Below are 17,725 nucleotides of genomic sequence, written 5' to 3'. Positions count from 1 at the left end.
TGAGAGAAACTCATGTTTCCCTCTCTCTTCATTGACCCAGCACAGGGGGAGCTTGAAGAAAGGTACAGCAGCAACAAAAGATACTAAGGTCTTCTTGTGCTTCCTCCCCCTCCACACACACCCTCTTCCTTCTTATTGTGTCTGCTGGGCATTGTGATTTGTCCTAAGATGAGAGCACCTAGGGAGAAATGTCCCAAAAGAATACCATGCAAGAGGAGCTGTGTGATTGCTTGCATAATCACAGAATCCCAGAAACAATTTGGTTGGAAAAACCTCTGGGATCATCAGATCCAACCTGTAACTGAACACTAATGTGTCAGTCAGACCATGGCACTGCATCCTGTCTTTCCTTAAACACCACCAGGGACAGTGGCTCCCTGGGCAGTCTGTTCCAATGTCTAATCATCCTTTCTGTGAACAAATTCTTCATAATATCCAAGCTAAACTTCTCCTGGGACAGCTTTAGACACTGTCCTCTTGTCCTGTCACTGGTTACCTGGGAGAAGAGGCCAATGCCCACCTGGCAATACCCTCCTGCCAGGGAGCTGAATGCATTCCAGGCGTGGGGGAAGCTGTGATCATTGCCACTGACTGTGGGACACATCAGCCTGCAGAAGGGTGTAAAATGCTGCTGGAGGTTGGGCCAGCTGGGCACTCCTCCAATTCCTACCTGGTGTTCTTACCTCAGGACAAATCAAAATGCCCATCAATGACAATCACAAGGGAGAGAAGTGTGTGTGGACAGTGAGCACAAAGACCCTGGTGGGTGTGGTTGTCACCCACCACAAAGGGCCAATTGTTTTTCTTTGAAACTCTCAATTTTTAAGTGGAGACATAAGGAATTGAGATGCTCATTGCATTTGACCAACTGTGTAGCAGCACCAGCTGCTCTGAGCCAGCCAACTGTCTACAGTGACTGTTGTGCTCCATCCTTTTCTGCAACACTTCATGTTCCCCTTCTGAAGGACAGGTTTAGCAGCAGAATTTGATGGGTTTAGTGCTACACAGTCCTGGCAGGTAGGATCTGTGGAAGTTTTGTACTCTGTTAATGTAACAAAACTTCTGTATTGTCTTATTTACCAGTAATCTGATTAATCAGGAATAAAGGCAGCCTTTAGTTTCTGATTGGAGTCGTGACCCACAAAACAGGACAGGACTGGCTTTTCTGGTCTATGGTGCTGAGGCAAAGAACAAGCCTCAAACCCACCCAAATTCACATGTTAATGCCAATGGGATCTGTAGGGAAGTCTGACTTAGGATTGCAGTCAAGTACCATTTTCCAGTGAAGTGGCAGAATCATAGCAGTAGTTGTTCTGAGTCTGACCACACTGTCACTGTCAGTTGTGTTACTGTGAGAAATTTGGGGAAGTACACTCTCAAGACAATACATGGTGCTGTAACAGCATCAGACTGCATTAGGAACAGTACTTCTGAAACTAATTTATTCACCAAAGTTTTCAGGAGATTTAAAACCATATATTTTTATCTTTAAATGAAGGGTGTACTTGACAGTGCTCATGAGGGAAGTAGACTCGTGAGCTTCTGTGTCGGTGTACTTGGAGCTGGGTTTCCCACTGTGCCAAAGGAGAGGTAGATCAGTCAAACTGGAATAACACTAAGGGGAGACAGATCCTGTTGTACCTGCTGCTCTTCCATGGCTTCAGGTGTTACCATCATCTGAAAGAGAAAAACCTGGCTGTGACATTGCATGGAAAGGTTCCTGAACAATGCCAGTCCCTGTCTTTGGCAGGAAAAGATCAAGCTTAAGAAATGAGCTGAAATACCATGTGCTGCAGTAAGTATCATGAAATTACCAATGTCTGCTGTCTTGCTGAACACAAATATGCATATCATTTTTTGCAGCATTTTGAGTTATTATAACTAATTCACAAGCTCCCTCTGCTGGGCTCCCAGCATAGGAGAGCAATGGCAAAGCTCCTGTTATGTTATTTGCAAACTGACCCATTTTCTTTGGCTTATTTTGACACTTTATACAGCATCAGAAATAGTGTACAATCAAATTCATGTAAGTGGCTTGTAAGAAGTGTAACAGAGAGAGATTTGATGTGTTAGATGCCTAATAACATGGTTTTATGTGCATAGAAGTTTTTTTCCAGAATAATGTAACTGTAGCTGTTACCTCCTGAAAGTGCTCATGCATCTATCAAAAGATCGTGATACTTGGTTTCAGTAATGCCTTCTGTCACAGGAAGGGAGCTCTAAGGAAATAAATACAGACCCGTTAAAAGAATTAAAAGCTTACAGTCATCAAATACACTCCATACAGTATGCAGTTTGATGTAGCAGTGGTTTTCAAAATGAGCCAAGGGGTTTGTTCAAGCTTTCAGAGGAAGGAAAAAGTGCTGAAAATGTTAGTCTAATGAGAACAGCTCATCCTGCTGCTTTCTGCCTAATCCTCAAGGTCAAGATTTCTGCCTACAGTTTTCAAAACACATGCGTGGGGCTTAGCACTGTCATAACCAGTAATTGCAAAATCTCTTTCAGTAGATTAAAAGGAGTTGTGAAATTATTGACTTCCAACTAAACAATCTCAGGGTGAAAGATTGCTAACAAAAACCAGAATGATGCTCTGTGATTGCTGTAGACATAGCACTTCCTGACTGCCTTTTAACAGGGATTTACTGAAAAAAACACCTGCCTTAAAAAATTCACAAAATTGTGGAGTGCCTTTATGGGAACAGGCATATTGTCTGCAGTGGCACCAGAGAAAAATGGAGAGACTTTATGAACAGTCACAGTGGCTTTTTTTACTGCAAGTCAGGCTGCTAGACACAGACAGTGGTACAAACAGAAAGTATTAAAGTGCTGCCTATGTGTTGTGCTTAAAGTAACAGGTATATGGGAATGTAGCTGTCACCAGTGTGAGTGGAGCAATCATTTGGCAGCACTCAGCATCACTGGACAATGATGTAAAACAGAAAATAAAGAACTCCAGTGACCAATTGATACAGAAATTGCAGGGAGAATGTGGAATGCATGTATTCCAAACTTCAGCCTAATGAGGAGACTAAAATAAACATTTCTAACATTAACTAACATTCAAAATCACCTCTTTTGACTAAAGTGGGCAGGCCATCTCTATTTAACCAGGAGAAGGAACATGTATGATGTGTGTCTTTCACAAATAGCTGAAGGATTAAGAGGGGCTTTTTACATGGGCATGCAGTGACAGGACAATGGGGAATGGCTTTAGACTGAAAGAGGGCAACTTACAAATATTAGGAAGGAATTCCTTCCTGTGAAGGTGGTGAGACACTGGAACAGGTTGTTGTGGAGAAGTTGTTCAAAGCAAGGCTGAGCAACCTGGTCTAGTAGAAGGTGTCCCTACCCATGGTGGGGGACTTGGAACTAAATGGTCTTTAAGGTGCCTTCAACTCAAACCATTCTGTAATTCTGTGGCAGAACAGGTTGTGATGTCTTTAAGAATACAAAAAGAAATTAGGTGAAGTTTTAAAGCATTAGCAATAGTGCTGAATGTCATTAGTCTTCCGTTAAAGTACTGACATGATAAAGAATGATTTTACCCATGCTCATATTAAGTGACATTCAAGAATTTTCTCAAAATACGTATCTTATCTCAAGTATGAATTTTTTTTCTAGGTAGCATATTCTCATATTGGCTTTATTCTGCATCAAAGCATCTGATGGCTCTAGAGGACGTGATACCAATATACGATTTATCCCTTCAAAGTCTGTTTCTTTTCTGTCCCTAATTAAACATTACTTCAGTAATTCCCAGGGGCAAGGAAGCATTGCAACTACACTGAAATGAAAATGAAGTTTGTAAGACCACAGTTGTACTGTCTGTGGTTATGATTAATGTATTTTGTGATTGTTGTTTTGCTCATAAGATTTATCTGGTTTTTTAAAGATACTGTGAGGGAGCATACAGAGAGAAACCACAGATTTTTTTTTTTTGTAAGGTGAGAGAAATCTGAGATTTTAACACGATTGAAGTAAAATGTGTCAAACCAATGGAGATCTTAAATGTGATTGCTGATTATTCAGCCTTTGGCAGGCCACAAATAGTGATGGTAAGTGAGAGTTTCTGTTCCAGTCAGCCATTTCCCAGAATGAGGAGCAAATGCAAATCCTTCATACTTAAGTGTTTTGGGAAACAGGCAGCAACCCTACAATGACTGTGAATTGAGTGACTTGGTAAATGGTATTTGTAGTCAACATAAAGATGTATTTATTAAGCTGTTAGTTAGGTCACATCTGCCTGGTGTGAGCCCACAGATCAGCCCACAGTCTCTCCATCTCTCCAGGAGGCCAGAAATAAGGCTGTTTTCAAGATACACAGGTCATTTTCTTTCCCATTTTCTTTCGTCATGTGGAAGTGGATCAGGTGGGTTGATTTCTACCATTCATTCATGCTTTTAAATACCGTTTTTCATCTGTCTTTGCATATGGGCTGATTTTGCATTCTGAAAAAGAGGTGACATTTGTTAGCATATTTCATTATGCCAGCCAAATGGATATACTCTGTATAGACTTTTGTATTCATAGTGCTCAAGTGTTTTGACTTTTTACACTTATTTTACATTAAAAAACAGTGAACAGTGCATTCTTATCTAACTGCTACTTCTTTATGCAGCACCGTGGAAGGCTGGATTTGGATAGAAGTTTATATCCATTTAAAATACACAATCAACATTCTAAAACAGTCATTAGTTCAATTTAAAAATGAAATGTGCTGAACATAAAAATAAGCTTAGAAAACATGGTTTGTATTGAAAGCTAGCTGATAATATTAAGTGAAGGAATTATTACATACAGAAAATGAACTGATTAAGATTTTTCTAACCCACATGCCTTTGCCTTTCGGAATTACAATTAGTAGAACTTATCCTTCTCATTTATTTTTAAGGGATGATCTTATTAATGCTTTTACAAGGTATGGAATTGAGAGGAGTAGGTCCCAAATTTCAAGACAGTGAAATGAGAGCTCTGGAGAAAATTCAGTGTTTTTCAGCTTGCCTTTGCTCTCCTCATTTGCTAAGATTCAAACCATCTCTTTAAATTCTGTGAAGCTAAGACAATTAATTTTAAAATTAGTGGAAATGAGTGAGGTCTCCAGATGTTAATGGCGTGTTTAATTCTACTGCAGTGACATTAAAGAACACTAATCAAGATGAGAACTAGGTTGTTCTCCAAGTTGTACAAATAGCAGAGTCATTTGGAGCAGCTGTAATAAAATCCCTTGTTGTGGAGCAAGGTGAGACACACAAATAAGGTCTTTCAGCCATTATTTTTCAGTCAAGTTTTAAGTGACATTAATTATCTGTAGCATGTTTTACAGTCCAAATGAAAAATTATAGTTTATAGCAGAGGTTGTCTCCATATTAAACCTATCAGTATTTTTTAAACTTGAAGAAGTAATTGTCAATCCTATAATACAATACAAATCCTATAATATAATACAAATTATAGCAAACCCAAATGTGTTCAGAAACATTTCAAAGACATTATTTTCTCATATTCTGGTTAATTTTAGGGTTGCTGTTTATCTTGTCAAAACTATTTGTACAGCCTTTGCCTTTTTTTTTCTGTGTTATTTTTCCTTTTAGCTTTCTCAGTTCTCTTTTCACAAGTTGAAACTTTTTTCTTCAAAGTACCTCTGCCATATAGGCTTTCCCCTAAAGCTAAAACAATACTTCAGTTAAATTATTTAATTGGCCTAGGTATTGGTCAGTAATGTCCAGGTGTGGCTGACACAGGACATTGCTGATGATTGCAGTGAATTGCATGTAATTAGAGTTGTAGTTAAACCCTGTAAAACTGATCTCTCACTGAATGCTTTAGATCATTAATATGGAAAAGTTCATGTCTGGTGAAATGTGTGATTTGTCAGTCTTTTGACACCTGTAAGAGTAAGGCATTAGTCATTTTTAGGGACTGCATTAACCTGTTTGTGATGCTGAAGTCCCACAAGCATACCTAGCCTATCTTCATAGAAGCCTGTCTTGCACTTCATTTTTCTTAAAATTTTCTTGTATTAAGAAAGTCTGATTCTTTTACTAAGAGTTTTCTGAACCTTCATATGTAGTAGTGATTTAGTAACAATTTAGTAACTCCTCCTTGCTTCCTTTTTTTTTTAAATCTTGTCTGTATAAAAATCTGTCTGGGTCAGTGTGTCCCAATAAAGCCTGTAACATTTACTTCTTTGATCTTTGTCTTCTCCTAATGCCTCACCCCCCAGTCTGGAGGCTGCTGTTCTGCAGCTTGCCTGCTGCTTGTTGTCAGCTTCCATCAGACTGAAGGATTTCTGGGAAGGAAAGATTCTTACAGGGCCTCTTTTCACCTCATCTGTGCAGCTAAAGATTTGACATTCACTTCCTGAGACAGGATGAAACTCTGGGTTTGAGAAACATTATGTAAATTGACTGTGTTATGTAAGGAACTCCTAATAATGATGTACATTACAGCATATTTATAAGATTAAAGGCAGTACTGCATTCTGAGCACTGGCAAAAAAGCAGACTCCCGAAAAATGTCTTTAAAATGAAATAATTATAATAGACTTGATGTTTGTTTGATGTTTCTGTTTAGGTGCTGACTGCAGCACAAATTAAATCAATTTGCCAGGCCATACTAGAATCAGGAAAACAGTATGCAGTGAAGAAGAGGAAACCAGTCCCACTGATGTATTCCTACTATGGAACAGAGTATCTTGGTGAGTAAAATACACCAACACCTCTGAGAGGGTGCTGTGTGGAGATACTGAGCTAGTAAGCACTTCAGGAATAAAATACATAAAATCTGCAGTGTGGGATTTCTCCTGAACCAGTTGGGACCATCCATCCTTCTCCTCCTCACGGGCAGCTGGGTTGGAGCTCACCTGAAGCAGTGGTGAAAGGCCACTGAGCAGGGCCCCTGTGGGCTTCTCAAGGCACAGAATCACTGCAGGAAGTGTGAGATTGGTTCACAGTTCCCTGGCAGGGGAGCAGAGAGAGCAGTCACTGAGTCACTGAGACCCTGGTGGGTACAGACAGTTCTTGCACTGAAATTTAGGTGTTAGCTCACTCATACTGTCAGTCAGTAACTGGAAATACCCATTTATGGCCCAGTTTCAATTTGCATTCAGCAAATGCAAATATATGGCCCAGATTCAGCAGTGTGATAAGAAGAGTAACACCTTGAAACAGAATTCAGTTCAGGTTCAGTTTAACTTCATACAGTGAGTTTCAGTCATATCAGAGTGAGAGCAGAAGGAATTCATACATATTTTTTGCAAAGCTAGAGGAACTAAAAATGACAGAAGTAGTAAAATATGGTGTTAAGCACTTAGAAATCTTTTATTCCAAGCACTATTCCAGTATGCATGAAGAAGATGAAGGAGCCATGCTCTTGACAAGGAAATCTGTCCCAAGGGAAAGTTGCAATGAGGTGCAGACAGGACCTAAACCCACCCTCTAATTCAGTTGTTTCTGTTCTTTCCAGGTGCAGCACATGGGCTTTCCTCAATCCTGCAGATGTTGCTCTCCTATTATGAGTACCTGCAGCCAGCAGATCAGGAGCTGGTGTGGCAGAGTGTGGATTTCCTGATGGACCAGGAGCAGAACAGCAACTGGCCCCCTGAGCTGGGGGAGACCATTGAGAGGGAGAATGAGCTGGTGCACTGGTGCCATGGAGCTCCAGGTTCTTTTCCCATTGATGCTATGCACAGCCAGATGCTGATCACATTGCTTTTCCACATTAGGTGATTCCATGTAGAAGATAATCGCAGGTTAAATTTGACCAAAGTGAAAAAAACCCAAAGGACATAAAGAAGTTACACTTTGAGATGGGGAAATTCATTAATTGCTATTGTTCTTCCCCAGAAAAACCTGTGTCCCATCACTGTTCTTGGGTAATAACACAGATGTAGCTTAAAGAACACTTCAGCTACTCCAGTGTTTGTTAAATTCAGACCACAAGTCAGCTTAACATTTCCTTAGGCACTTGAATTGGTTATGTGTCATGTGCATAAGGTTACTGTGAACTGAGCTGTGCAGTGCTCTGGTGAAGATTATGATTAATTTATTTAAATCTCCTCTAAAAATAAGCCAAATATCTTTTTTTTAGCAGAAGTTAGTTTGCGTAACTGTGTATAACTAGAATAAAACAGTGTATGCCTCACTGGGAAAAAACAATGTGAGTTTCTTTTTCTCATTTAGTAAAAGTTTGTATCTGTTGCCAGTGTAAGAAATTATCTTACCCATGCTTGTATTTCTGTCAGTGTAAGCAGGTGAGGTGAATGGGGATTTGGAGCCAATAGAAGACAGTGCTAAGAGTTTAGTGTTTAATGACAAAAATGTTACTGCTCTTTTAAAATTATGAAAGTCTGGGAATGTTGGACTAAAACCCTGAAATTCAATAATGCCTTGAAAAGATTGAAAGTGATATTGTCACGGGGTGGATAAGTACATCTCACGGTGTGTTTTTAGCATAGCAGATACTCCCTCCTCATGAAGCATTTAGAGGCTACACTAACATGTGTAGAGCATGAGCCTGCAGTTTTTTAGTGTATTAATCTTTATTTTCTTATGTGTTGAGACCCTTGGTGTGCTTATTACAAAAGACAATCTCACTGCTCTTTTCCTAGGCATTGCTTATCTGTTTGCCAAAGCTTACCTGGTTTCCAAGAAGCCTCAATATCTGGACACTTGTATCCGCTGTGGAGAGCTCACCTGGCAGAAAGGCCTTCTGAAGAAGGGCCCTGGCATATGCCATGGGGTGGCTGGTAGTGCTTATGTGTTCCTGCTGCTGTACAGGCTCACTGGGAACTCCAAATACATATACAGGGCACAGAGGTGAGCATTCCTGCCTTCTGGATTTAGGTAATACCAGAAAGTTTCAGGAACATTGATAAGGCAGAGTCCGTGATCACCACCCTCAGATGTAACCTGAGTGTTTAAGGTTCAGGATCAATTCTGGCCATGAGTTCTGGGGTGGGAGCTCTGCAGTCTCTTTCCAGGCTGCCTGAGTTCTCCCAGGCTCCCTCCCTGCCTGGGAGCCTGGTTCCTATAGAGGGAACAGGGCTGGATGTGGAGGAGCCACGTGCATCCAGGGCTCATCCTGATGCGATGGCAGCACCCAGACAAACTGTGCAGCCAAGTCCAGGAGTACAGTAAAACATGATTTGTTATAATTTTTTTCAGAGCATTTAACACTATTCCATATTACTAGAAGTGGAAATTAAGAATAGGATGTGGTGTGCAGTTATTTTATATTTTTTTAATTTATCATTCTCACCTTTAGCTTAGCTAGTGGGGTTAATTCTATTTTGTCTGAGTGCAAACACATGTGGTCCAGTAAAAATTCTGTCATGGTGCTGGAATTGTCTTTAACTATGTTTCTGTAGTTTACTGTACCTGTTTAAAAACATACTATTCCATGTTTGTTACTATTTTCCTTACAGCACAGAATAACAAGGGGAAGTGGTATCGTAATTAAGATGACTGATTTTCAGCGCTTTGCTTATTTTTTTAATTTCATGTAGTTATTTCAGCATTACAGAATTTGTTGCATTGATGTGAAACATTGCTTGCATCCCAAAATTTATCAAAAAGTATTTGTTTAATGATACGTCTTACAGAAATCAGAAAATGTTTATAGCTCTTAAATAAGCATAATTCACACACAGATTGTTTGTGTCTTCCGGATCTAATGAAATTGCATAGTGTAGAATTTGCAGAAAAGGTTAAATACTGATCATTCTACTTGCTTTAATTACTGAGTGCTATTAAAATGATACTTCAAAACATATAGACACAGAGGAACATAAAGTAATAACAAACTCTTTTTTTTTTCCCTCTTAGGTTTGCAGAGTTCTTATTTACAGAAGAATTTAAGTCTGGTTCCCGGGCACTAGAAAGTGTATATAGTCTGTATGAAGGTTTTTCAGGAACTGTGTGTTTCCTGACTGACTTGCTGCAACCCAACCAAGCTGAGTTTCCTCTCTTCAGTGTCTTTGTCTAAAGACTGATGTTCTCCAGGGCCACATCCTGGAGGTAGTGGGAGAGGGCACCTGCAGTTCCACTTACTTTTCAAGACAGGCTATGTACAAAACGAGCCGGGGTACCACTAATGCTAGCCTTAATGTAGCTGGGAGTCAGATCAAAAACAACACACACTGGGGCGTGGGGGGTGGGGAAGTGTGTGGTCAAAATAAATGGGTCAGTGGGGAAAAAAAATGGGGGAGCTGATTGAATCTGATGTTGTGGATATTTATCTAATTATTCAAGTGAGAGAGAAAGGGGCATTATCAAACTTTTTTTTTTTTTTTTTTGTGAAAAATAGGCAAGCTAGAATTGCAGGGACATGCAAAGAAGAAACAGTGATGCACCCAGTAGGTTTTAAAAAGAGTCCTGCAAAAACCATTCATGGAGCAATTCACTAACTGGGGAGGGTGTTGTAGACATGTCACTGCACTGCACAAAGGCAAAATCTGGGATTTTTTTACCTAAACCACATATGCTAGTTTTAGTAACATGTATTAGGAAAATCTGTATCTTTGAGCTCTTTGGTTCTCATATAATGGCATTTCTGTAGATAGCTGTGTGTTCAGGCTGCAGTTTCACAGTTCATTTCAGCAAGTGGGGTCTCATGTGTGTAAATGAGCACTGAATTGGACCCTTCCTTTTAGAGCTCAGTCTGTGGCAAGGAGCTGGTCTCCTTTCTGATCTGCTGTAACTGTGTCACCTCTTGTCAGTATTTTCCCAGTCACATGGAAGATGGGTGGAGCCATGGAGAAGACTTGGATGGAAAAGTTCTGTAGCAAAGATACAGCAGGCAGATGCTTTCTGCATGATACAGCATTGCTAGATTAGTATTGTTCAGTGATACAAAAGCTTCCTTTAAAAATTAATTACTTATAGCAAGCAGCATTTCTGAACAGTGCCCTAACTTTTTCAGATGATGGGAAACCTATTTTCCCTGATGAATTTTTCACTGCAAACCCTGCAAAGTGAATACAGTCCTGGGGTGGCATACTGATCCTCAGAAAAAACCTGATAACAAAACTCAAAATTGCTTTTTTTCCTAGTTAGCAAGATAATGGATATGCCCAAATGATTTTTAGCTAGAAAATAATTTAGATAGAAATAAATGGGTTGCTCAATACTAGTTGCACTAGCACATATATTTGCAAATATATGCTGTTTTTTATGTATTATAGATATGATGAGATGGTACTTGAAAGCTAAAGAAAACACTAATATAGATTTATACTAAAAATAGAAAATTAATATCTGTATTTAAAATCTATTTATTATTTATTTATTTTTATTTATATGGGAATAATATCTATAAAGACAAATCAGGAAGACCAGTATGTCTAAAACTGAAGTTAGAGAGAAAAAGCTGCTGTACATGCACTGCCAAACAAAGCAGTCCCTCTTCCTGCATTCTCAGCTGGAGGAGATTACAATTTCTTTATTTTTAATGCCTAATGGATTAAAGTTCCCATTTCATTTCAGTGGGCTTTGATCAGGCTATAAGTTGGAGCTAGGTCTTGAAATCCTTCCACATTTTAATATAATAATCCCTTCCTGCTCTTGCCACTGTTATTTTAATGAGATGGCTTACATTATTATGAGCTGCAGATAAAGATTTCTGTTACTCTGTCTTGCACTGTGCAGCTCTAATTAATTACTTAATCATAGAAATAACCATATTTCACTGGTGAATAAAGCAATGCAGTTCTGTATCAGTTTGTCAAGAACTTAGGTATCTTTTTTGTGAATGGAAATGTTAAATCTCAATATACGTTTGTTATGTGTTTATTAAAACACATAAGTTAAAAGGCTATATGGTGTTTTAAGAAAGCCACTAATGTCACTTACTTGGTTAGTCTGAGCAGTGAGATGTGTGCACACAGAGGGGTGAATTCCATAGGAACACATGAGGCTGAATCAAAAAGTCAATGGATATGTGAGTGTGCTCTGCCCAGCCCTGTGGAAATGCTCCTGTTAGATCAGAGCAGAGCCAACTGTCAGTAGTGAAGATCCCAAATCCATTAGGATTTTTTATCTAGTTGGTTCCTGTAACACATTTGGCTCCTATATTTCATAAAGGAAGGTAAAACTTGGCCTATCCACTTCTTCTAAATGTGATCCTTCACAAATGCCAGGGAATAAACATTGAGCTCAGTGTCTTTTCTAGTGCTTTCTCCTATGTGTCTCTCTTTGTAGAATTTCTTCCAATTCACATTCAGAGGAGACTCTGATCTCTGTGTTCTGATCAACAGCACACTCAAAACAGATCTCCTGTCCCCACAACCATTCTCTGTATATGAAGCCACATTTTGGAGAGACAAAACAGTTATTTGAGTAAGAGTCAGTCCATTCAACAATGAGAAAACTCATGGAACCACCCAATTTTTGAAATCTAGGTCCCAAACATTATGTGAGTTCAGCACTGACTCCGGCAAGAGGAGCACATGAACATCCAGTCTCATGGGATACATCTGGTAAAAATCTTGGAACATATTTGTTCATCTCTTTCATCAGACATGGCAGTTTGAGCTCACTCTCAGAGATTTTTTGCTTTTCTTACCTGACCTGGCTGGGTTAAGGTGGCTTCTAGATGTGCTGCAGTCACAGCTTCTGAACACAGTGCAAATACACCCCAGGGCTCTTTGGAAAATGTGACTCATTAAATGAGCAGGGATTTTTCATCTTTCCCCTCTTTGTTGTCTCATCTGATTTTTTTCTCTGTACTATATATGCTGTTACAGATGTGCTGTTGCAATCTTTATTTGTTGCTTTTAAGACATTGACAGAACAGCAACCTGAGTAGAGCTGTCAGCACTTTCCAGTGTAACAAAAAGTAAGGTCCTTCTTCCTGCTTTGAGAAATCAACCTTGCAACCTTTGTTAGACATTCTCCATGGAATGCTGTCTCCTCCTGCTCCCAAACTGGGCCCTTAGGAACTGGAAAATGTATTCCTGAACAGATTTTGCCCTGGTGCTGTGACAAAAGACTGTGTTGTGGGAAACTCGAGAAGCCTCTTTCAGGATGTAAAACACAGTAACTACGTCATATTTGCACATTAGTTTCTTGGTTGTGTTTAGTTTCTAAAGTGTAGGCAATAGGAATTTAAGTGATATAATAGTATTTCTGATTATGCTGTTAAAGCAAAGAGGATGCATTATGTGGGTATTGGTGCTTATTTGTGATGTACCTGTGTTTGTGTGGTGCTATTTGTGAGTAAAGCTGTAGATTACACATCAGTTTAAGGAGCTATATACTGTTCATGACTTTCAGCCTGCCATCCATAGATTACTGTCAGGGAATAATTTTGAGGGAAGCTAGATCTGTAGTGTCCAGATTTATTGATTCCAGGATTCACAGAACCAGATGCTGTAAGTTTTATCAGCAGTACAGTTCTAACAAATATATATTTATTTTTAATTGCTACTCACAACTTCTCATCATAATAACATGTTTATTTTGTGACACTGCTTTCAATATCTACTTTGTTTGCATCATTTTTGCCTTCAATTTCCCTGCCTTTGTTTCCCAGCCTTTGAATAACTTGAGGAGGCTGAAGAAGCAGCCCAGGTCTTTCGTTCCTGAAAATAAGAATGATTGATTTTGCTTAAGCAGTGTGTTCTACTAACTTGCATTACATTATTTTATGCTCCCAGATGGTCTCTTCTCTCTGGCTGTGCCATTTCCCACCTGCTAAGGAAAAATCATTATCCTTTATAACAACTGTCACTGGTGTTTTACTTCATTAAATAAAACAGAGACTTTCTAGGGAGCATGGTCACTTCTCCATGCTTCAGTGTTTCAGTTCTGTTAGGACAATCGAAACCAAGTGAAATGGCTAAACATTCCAAAATTCATTTTTAAGTAGTTCTGGGAAATATACATAAGGGAATACAAGTAAAGGGATCACCTTTATTGCTACTCTGTCAAATTAAGTAATGCCACTTTGATGTTCTAATACTGATTATATATGAACATGGAAAGAATATGACAAGAATACTGATTTTTTTTTAATACTGTGGAAAAAAAAATGAACCATAGGTATCTGCTCTATTCAGAAATGTGGAGGGGCAATATGTGCAAATGGAAACTTTGATAAGCAATCAAGTTTTTGTACTCATATAGTTTTCTGCAATACAGTTACAGCATCTGCCAACATATTGCATGTTTTATGCCAACAGTGAGCTATTTTAATGTATGCATGCATTTTGAGACTGTATCCTTGTTCTTCGGATCTCTGAGGTCTGCCAAGTAAATCTCAGGTGCAGTAATCTTCTACAAACCTTGAATATTCACTGACATAAGTGCATATTCTAATCTGTGGCAAGATTAGCATATCAGGACTAAATTTGCCCGATTGATTTTCAAAGAGCAATCTTGCTCTGAAGAGCTAACAATTGCTGGCTGGCAGCACAGCCTGGACTGCTCTGAGAAGACATTTCAGTTTATATAAATATGTCTAAGACTAAGTAGTAACAGCAGAAAGCTAAATTGAAAAGAAATAAGAAAATGACCAAAAATCCCACTATGAGGGGAACAACATACTTCAAAGCCATAAGCCAAAAATGCTCAGGGCCCACAAAATAATACAGCAATTTAGGGATGTGAATAGGCATTTTCCAAAGGAATAGCAGTGTTTCATGGCACAGGTAGTGGTACAGTAAGCACTGTGCACGTTTCAGCTGCCTTGAACAGCACTCCATTGCCATTATAGAAAAGTCATCAAATGCTAAAAAACATTTGCCTGTGATGGAGTTGCCTGTAGCTGAACCTACTGCCTACTCCTGTCTTTTAGGGGAACAGAAGTGACGTGCACTATCCATGATGAGGCAGTTTAAAAAAATACAATCTGCCTTTGAATTACTAAACTTGACTAATTTGTACTGTCACCATTGGTCTTACACCCTGTATATTGGAAATTCTACATCATGCTCTCAAAAAACAAATTTATAAACAGGAATCTGCTTGAAAATACATAAGGCCGTATTTATTTTTAATGCTTAGAAGGGAGTCTCTTGACTTTGTTCATGGCATGACTCAAAGAGAAGATGTAGGCATTTAGGTCAAGTACAGCAATACCAACTAGAATGGCAGAAAATTAATTAAAAACTTACTTTGCCCAGTGGTATAATGATATTTGAATACAAGAGAATTTATAGTGTACTGATATTCAGCAACAACACTGTATCACTATGTAGAAGTTCTTAAGTCAATTATATCCTATAGGGAATAGAAAACACATTCTAGTCCAACATACATTTTTACATCATATAGAAGAGAAAGGCTGTCTGACCACAAATTTAACTCTGCTTCTGTCTTCATTACCATGACCACACAAGAGAGAAGAATTTCTTTTAACAGTGGTCTGGTTTTGCTACTGAATTGGCCTCCTGCACTCATTTTAAGAGCCTGATAGGCCACCTGCTGATGTCCGTGGTGAACCTCTGCTTGATTCCAGGCATGTAAAGTAGCTCCTTCCACATGTGTGAAACAGGGGTAAAACTATGTCATTCCAGACCCCAGGCCTACAAACTTTCCTTTACACATGAGTCCCATGGAATAAGTAAGGCTTGTTTGCATAGTATGAGGAAAGCACACGTGTTTGCATATGCAGGGCCCTGTTTGATAGCAATTTATACACATTTTATCTCAGTATCTCTGCAATATACGTGAATACCAATACAAATAAAAAGTACAGGGAACTTAAATGGCATTATTTAATGTCTAGTTTGTGTTGGTGACACTTGATTATTCAGTATATTCCAGTGTGTGATGTTCATTCCTTGAGTATGTGCCACACCCTAGATTGGTTTCTCAGTGTTACAGCCATTCACAGCCATGATGTGGTACAGGCCTGTAGAATCAAGGCTGATTTGATTCTTTAGAGATGCACCTTATTGTTTGAAAGCAGGACCCCTGCTTTTCTAATATTTTAAACACTGTGATCTTTCAGAATGTGTTTATTGTATTAGTTTTGTATTGTAGATTATGATAGAAACTAGATTTTATAGCTTTTTAAAAGCAGTGATAATACTAAGCTTCATAGTGGCAGAACAAACTGTGTATATCCATATTATGAATATTAAAGCTGTGATTATATTTTGCCTTAAATAAAAGTCCAACCTTGAACAGGATGATTTTGCATTGGCTTATTTATTTCTGTACTTACCTTTCATAGTGCTGGCAACACTTACTTCCACAGTAGTCACTCAGTGCTCCAAAAGCTTTTCAGCTGTTATCAAAAGTAAAATAAATCATTTTAGAATCAGATAAATCATCCAGGCCAAGTGTTTACTGGCACTTTTTATGTAAATCTGGTGACACCCTAACTTGCATTAAAGAACAGTAGCAGATAAGCAGAAGTAGCCAGTAGTATTATCCCATTAATTATATCTCAGACTTCTTACCTGGTGCTCCTGTAGGTCCCAGGTGTGTATTAACCCCCACAGGGTGATCAGAAGTTACCTGGGAACAGGCAGGAAGAAACAAGATCTATCACCAGAGCCAGCTGCCTGCACCAAGAGGAGGAGAGAAGCGGTGACTGGAGGCTCCTGTGCAGGACAGAGGCACCATCTGCCAACCTGGCTTGGTACCTCAGTTTTGTTTCTTGCCAGGTGCTCAGGTTCAGGATTTCATGGAGGGGTTACAAAGGCTTGTTTCTCCTCAGGCTGTCACCTTGTGCTGCTCATCCATGCAGGCACTGGCCATACTGCTGGGGTGACCATACATATCTCCAGAAGGACTCCAGAATTTTGGTGGCGAGGGAGAAAGGATCCTGCTGGTGAAGGGGAAAGGCCCAGGGAGAGCAGGCAAATGCTGCAGGTCAACAGCTGGTGTCACAGCACGGCTTAGGGTTCTGTGGCCCAAGGAACCTTTGAAAGAAAAGGTCTGGCAAGCAAGAGGAGAGCCACCTGGCAGAGAGCTGAAAGGGCACCTCTGACACTGCCACACTGCCCTGATCAGGGAGTCTGAGCTGGGTGCATGAGGGGAGCCTCCCCTGCACTCACAACTCCTTTTCTGCATTTGTTTGGTTTTGTTGTGGGGTTTATTTATTAATTAAATAATCTATCTGCCTTTATTGTTGCACAGGGTTATTTTCTTCCTGGTACAGACTTTGCCCTTGCCTCTTCCTTTCAGATCTCTATTTTGTCACGCTCTACAAGTCCCTGACAGGAGGGTGTAGCCAGGTGGGGGTCGGTCTCTTCTCACAGGCAAACAGTGACAGGACTAGAGGACATGATCCTAAGGTGCACCAGGGGAGGTTTAGGTTGGAGATTAGGAGGAATTTCTTCACAGAAAGGATGATTAGACATTGCAACGGGCTGCCCAGGGAAGTGGTGGAGTCACTGTTCCTGAAGGTGTGCTTCAGGAAAGCCTGGACGTGCCACTCAGTGCCATGGTGTGGTTCCTCTCCAGCCTGAGCGACCCCGTGGCTGTGCGATCTCCCCAGCCTGCCGAAGCGCCCTGAGGGGCCCCCGCTGGCCCCTTCCCACCAGCCCCCAGTTCAGCTCTGTCTGACGGCTGAAGGAGACACGATAACGGGCAGCTCCCCGCGCTCTGCCGGGGAACCCTCCTCCGCTTCCAGCCCAGCCGGGGTCCAGCCTCGGCCGGGATCCAGAGCCAGGCAGGATCCAAGCCCGGTCAGGATCGAGCCCCGGCCCGGATCCAGCCCCAGGCTGCAGAGGCCGCGGGCCGGCGACGAGCGCGGCGCTCCCTCTGCCGGGGAC

General features: G+C 40.2%; 1 protein-coding gene across 1 annotated transcript in view; it reads left to right on the top strand.

The window, feature by feature from the left end:
* The window catches only part of LANCL3 (LanC like 3), a 30,156-nt gene extending 20,172 nt beyond the window's left edge, over positions 1–9,984 (top strand). Inside the window, exons 2-5 of the mRNA XM_041487948.1 lie at positions 6,574–6,697; positions 7,465–7,662; positions 8,609–8,816; positions 9,825–9,984. Coding sequence (XP_041343882.1) covers positions 6,574–6,697; positions 7,465–7,662; positions 8,609–8,816; positions 9,825–9,984 — 690 coding nt within the window. The remainder of the gene's footprint in view (positions 1–6,573; positions 6,698–7,464; positions 7,663–8,608; positions 8,817–9,824) is intronic.
* The last annotated feature ends 7,741 nt before the right edge of the window (positions 9,985–17,725 follow it).

This window comes from Pyrgilauda ruficollis, unplaced genomic scaffold (assembly GCF_017590135.1).
Source record: "Pyrgilauda ruficollis isolate IOZ18807 unplaced genomic scaffold, ASM1759013v1 scaffold85, whole genome shotgun sequence".
NCBI classification, from domain to species: domain Eukaryota; kingdom Metazoa; phylum Chordata; class Aves; order Passeriformes; family Passeridae; genus Pyrgilauda; species Pyrgilauda ruficollis.
Note: the sequence above shows the minus strand (reverse complement) of the source record. Positions and strands in the feature narration are given on the sequence as shown.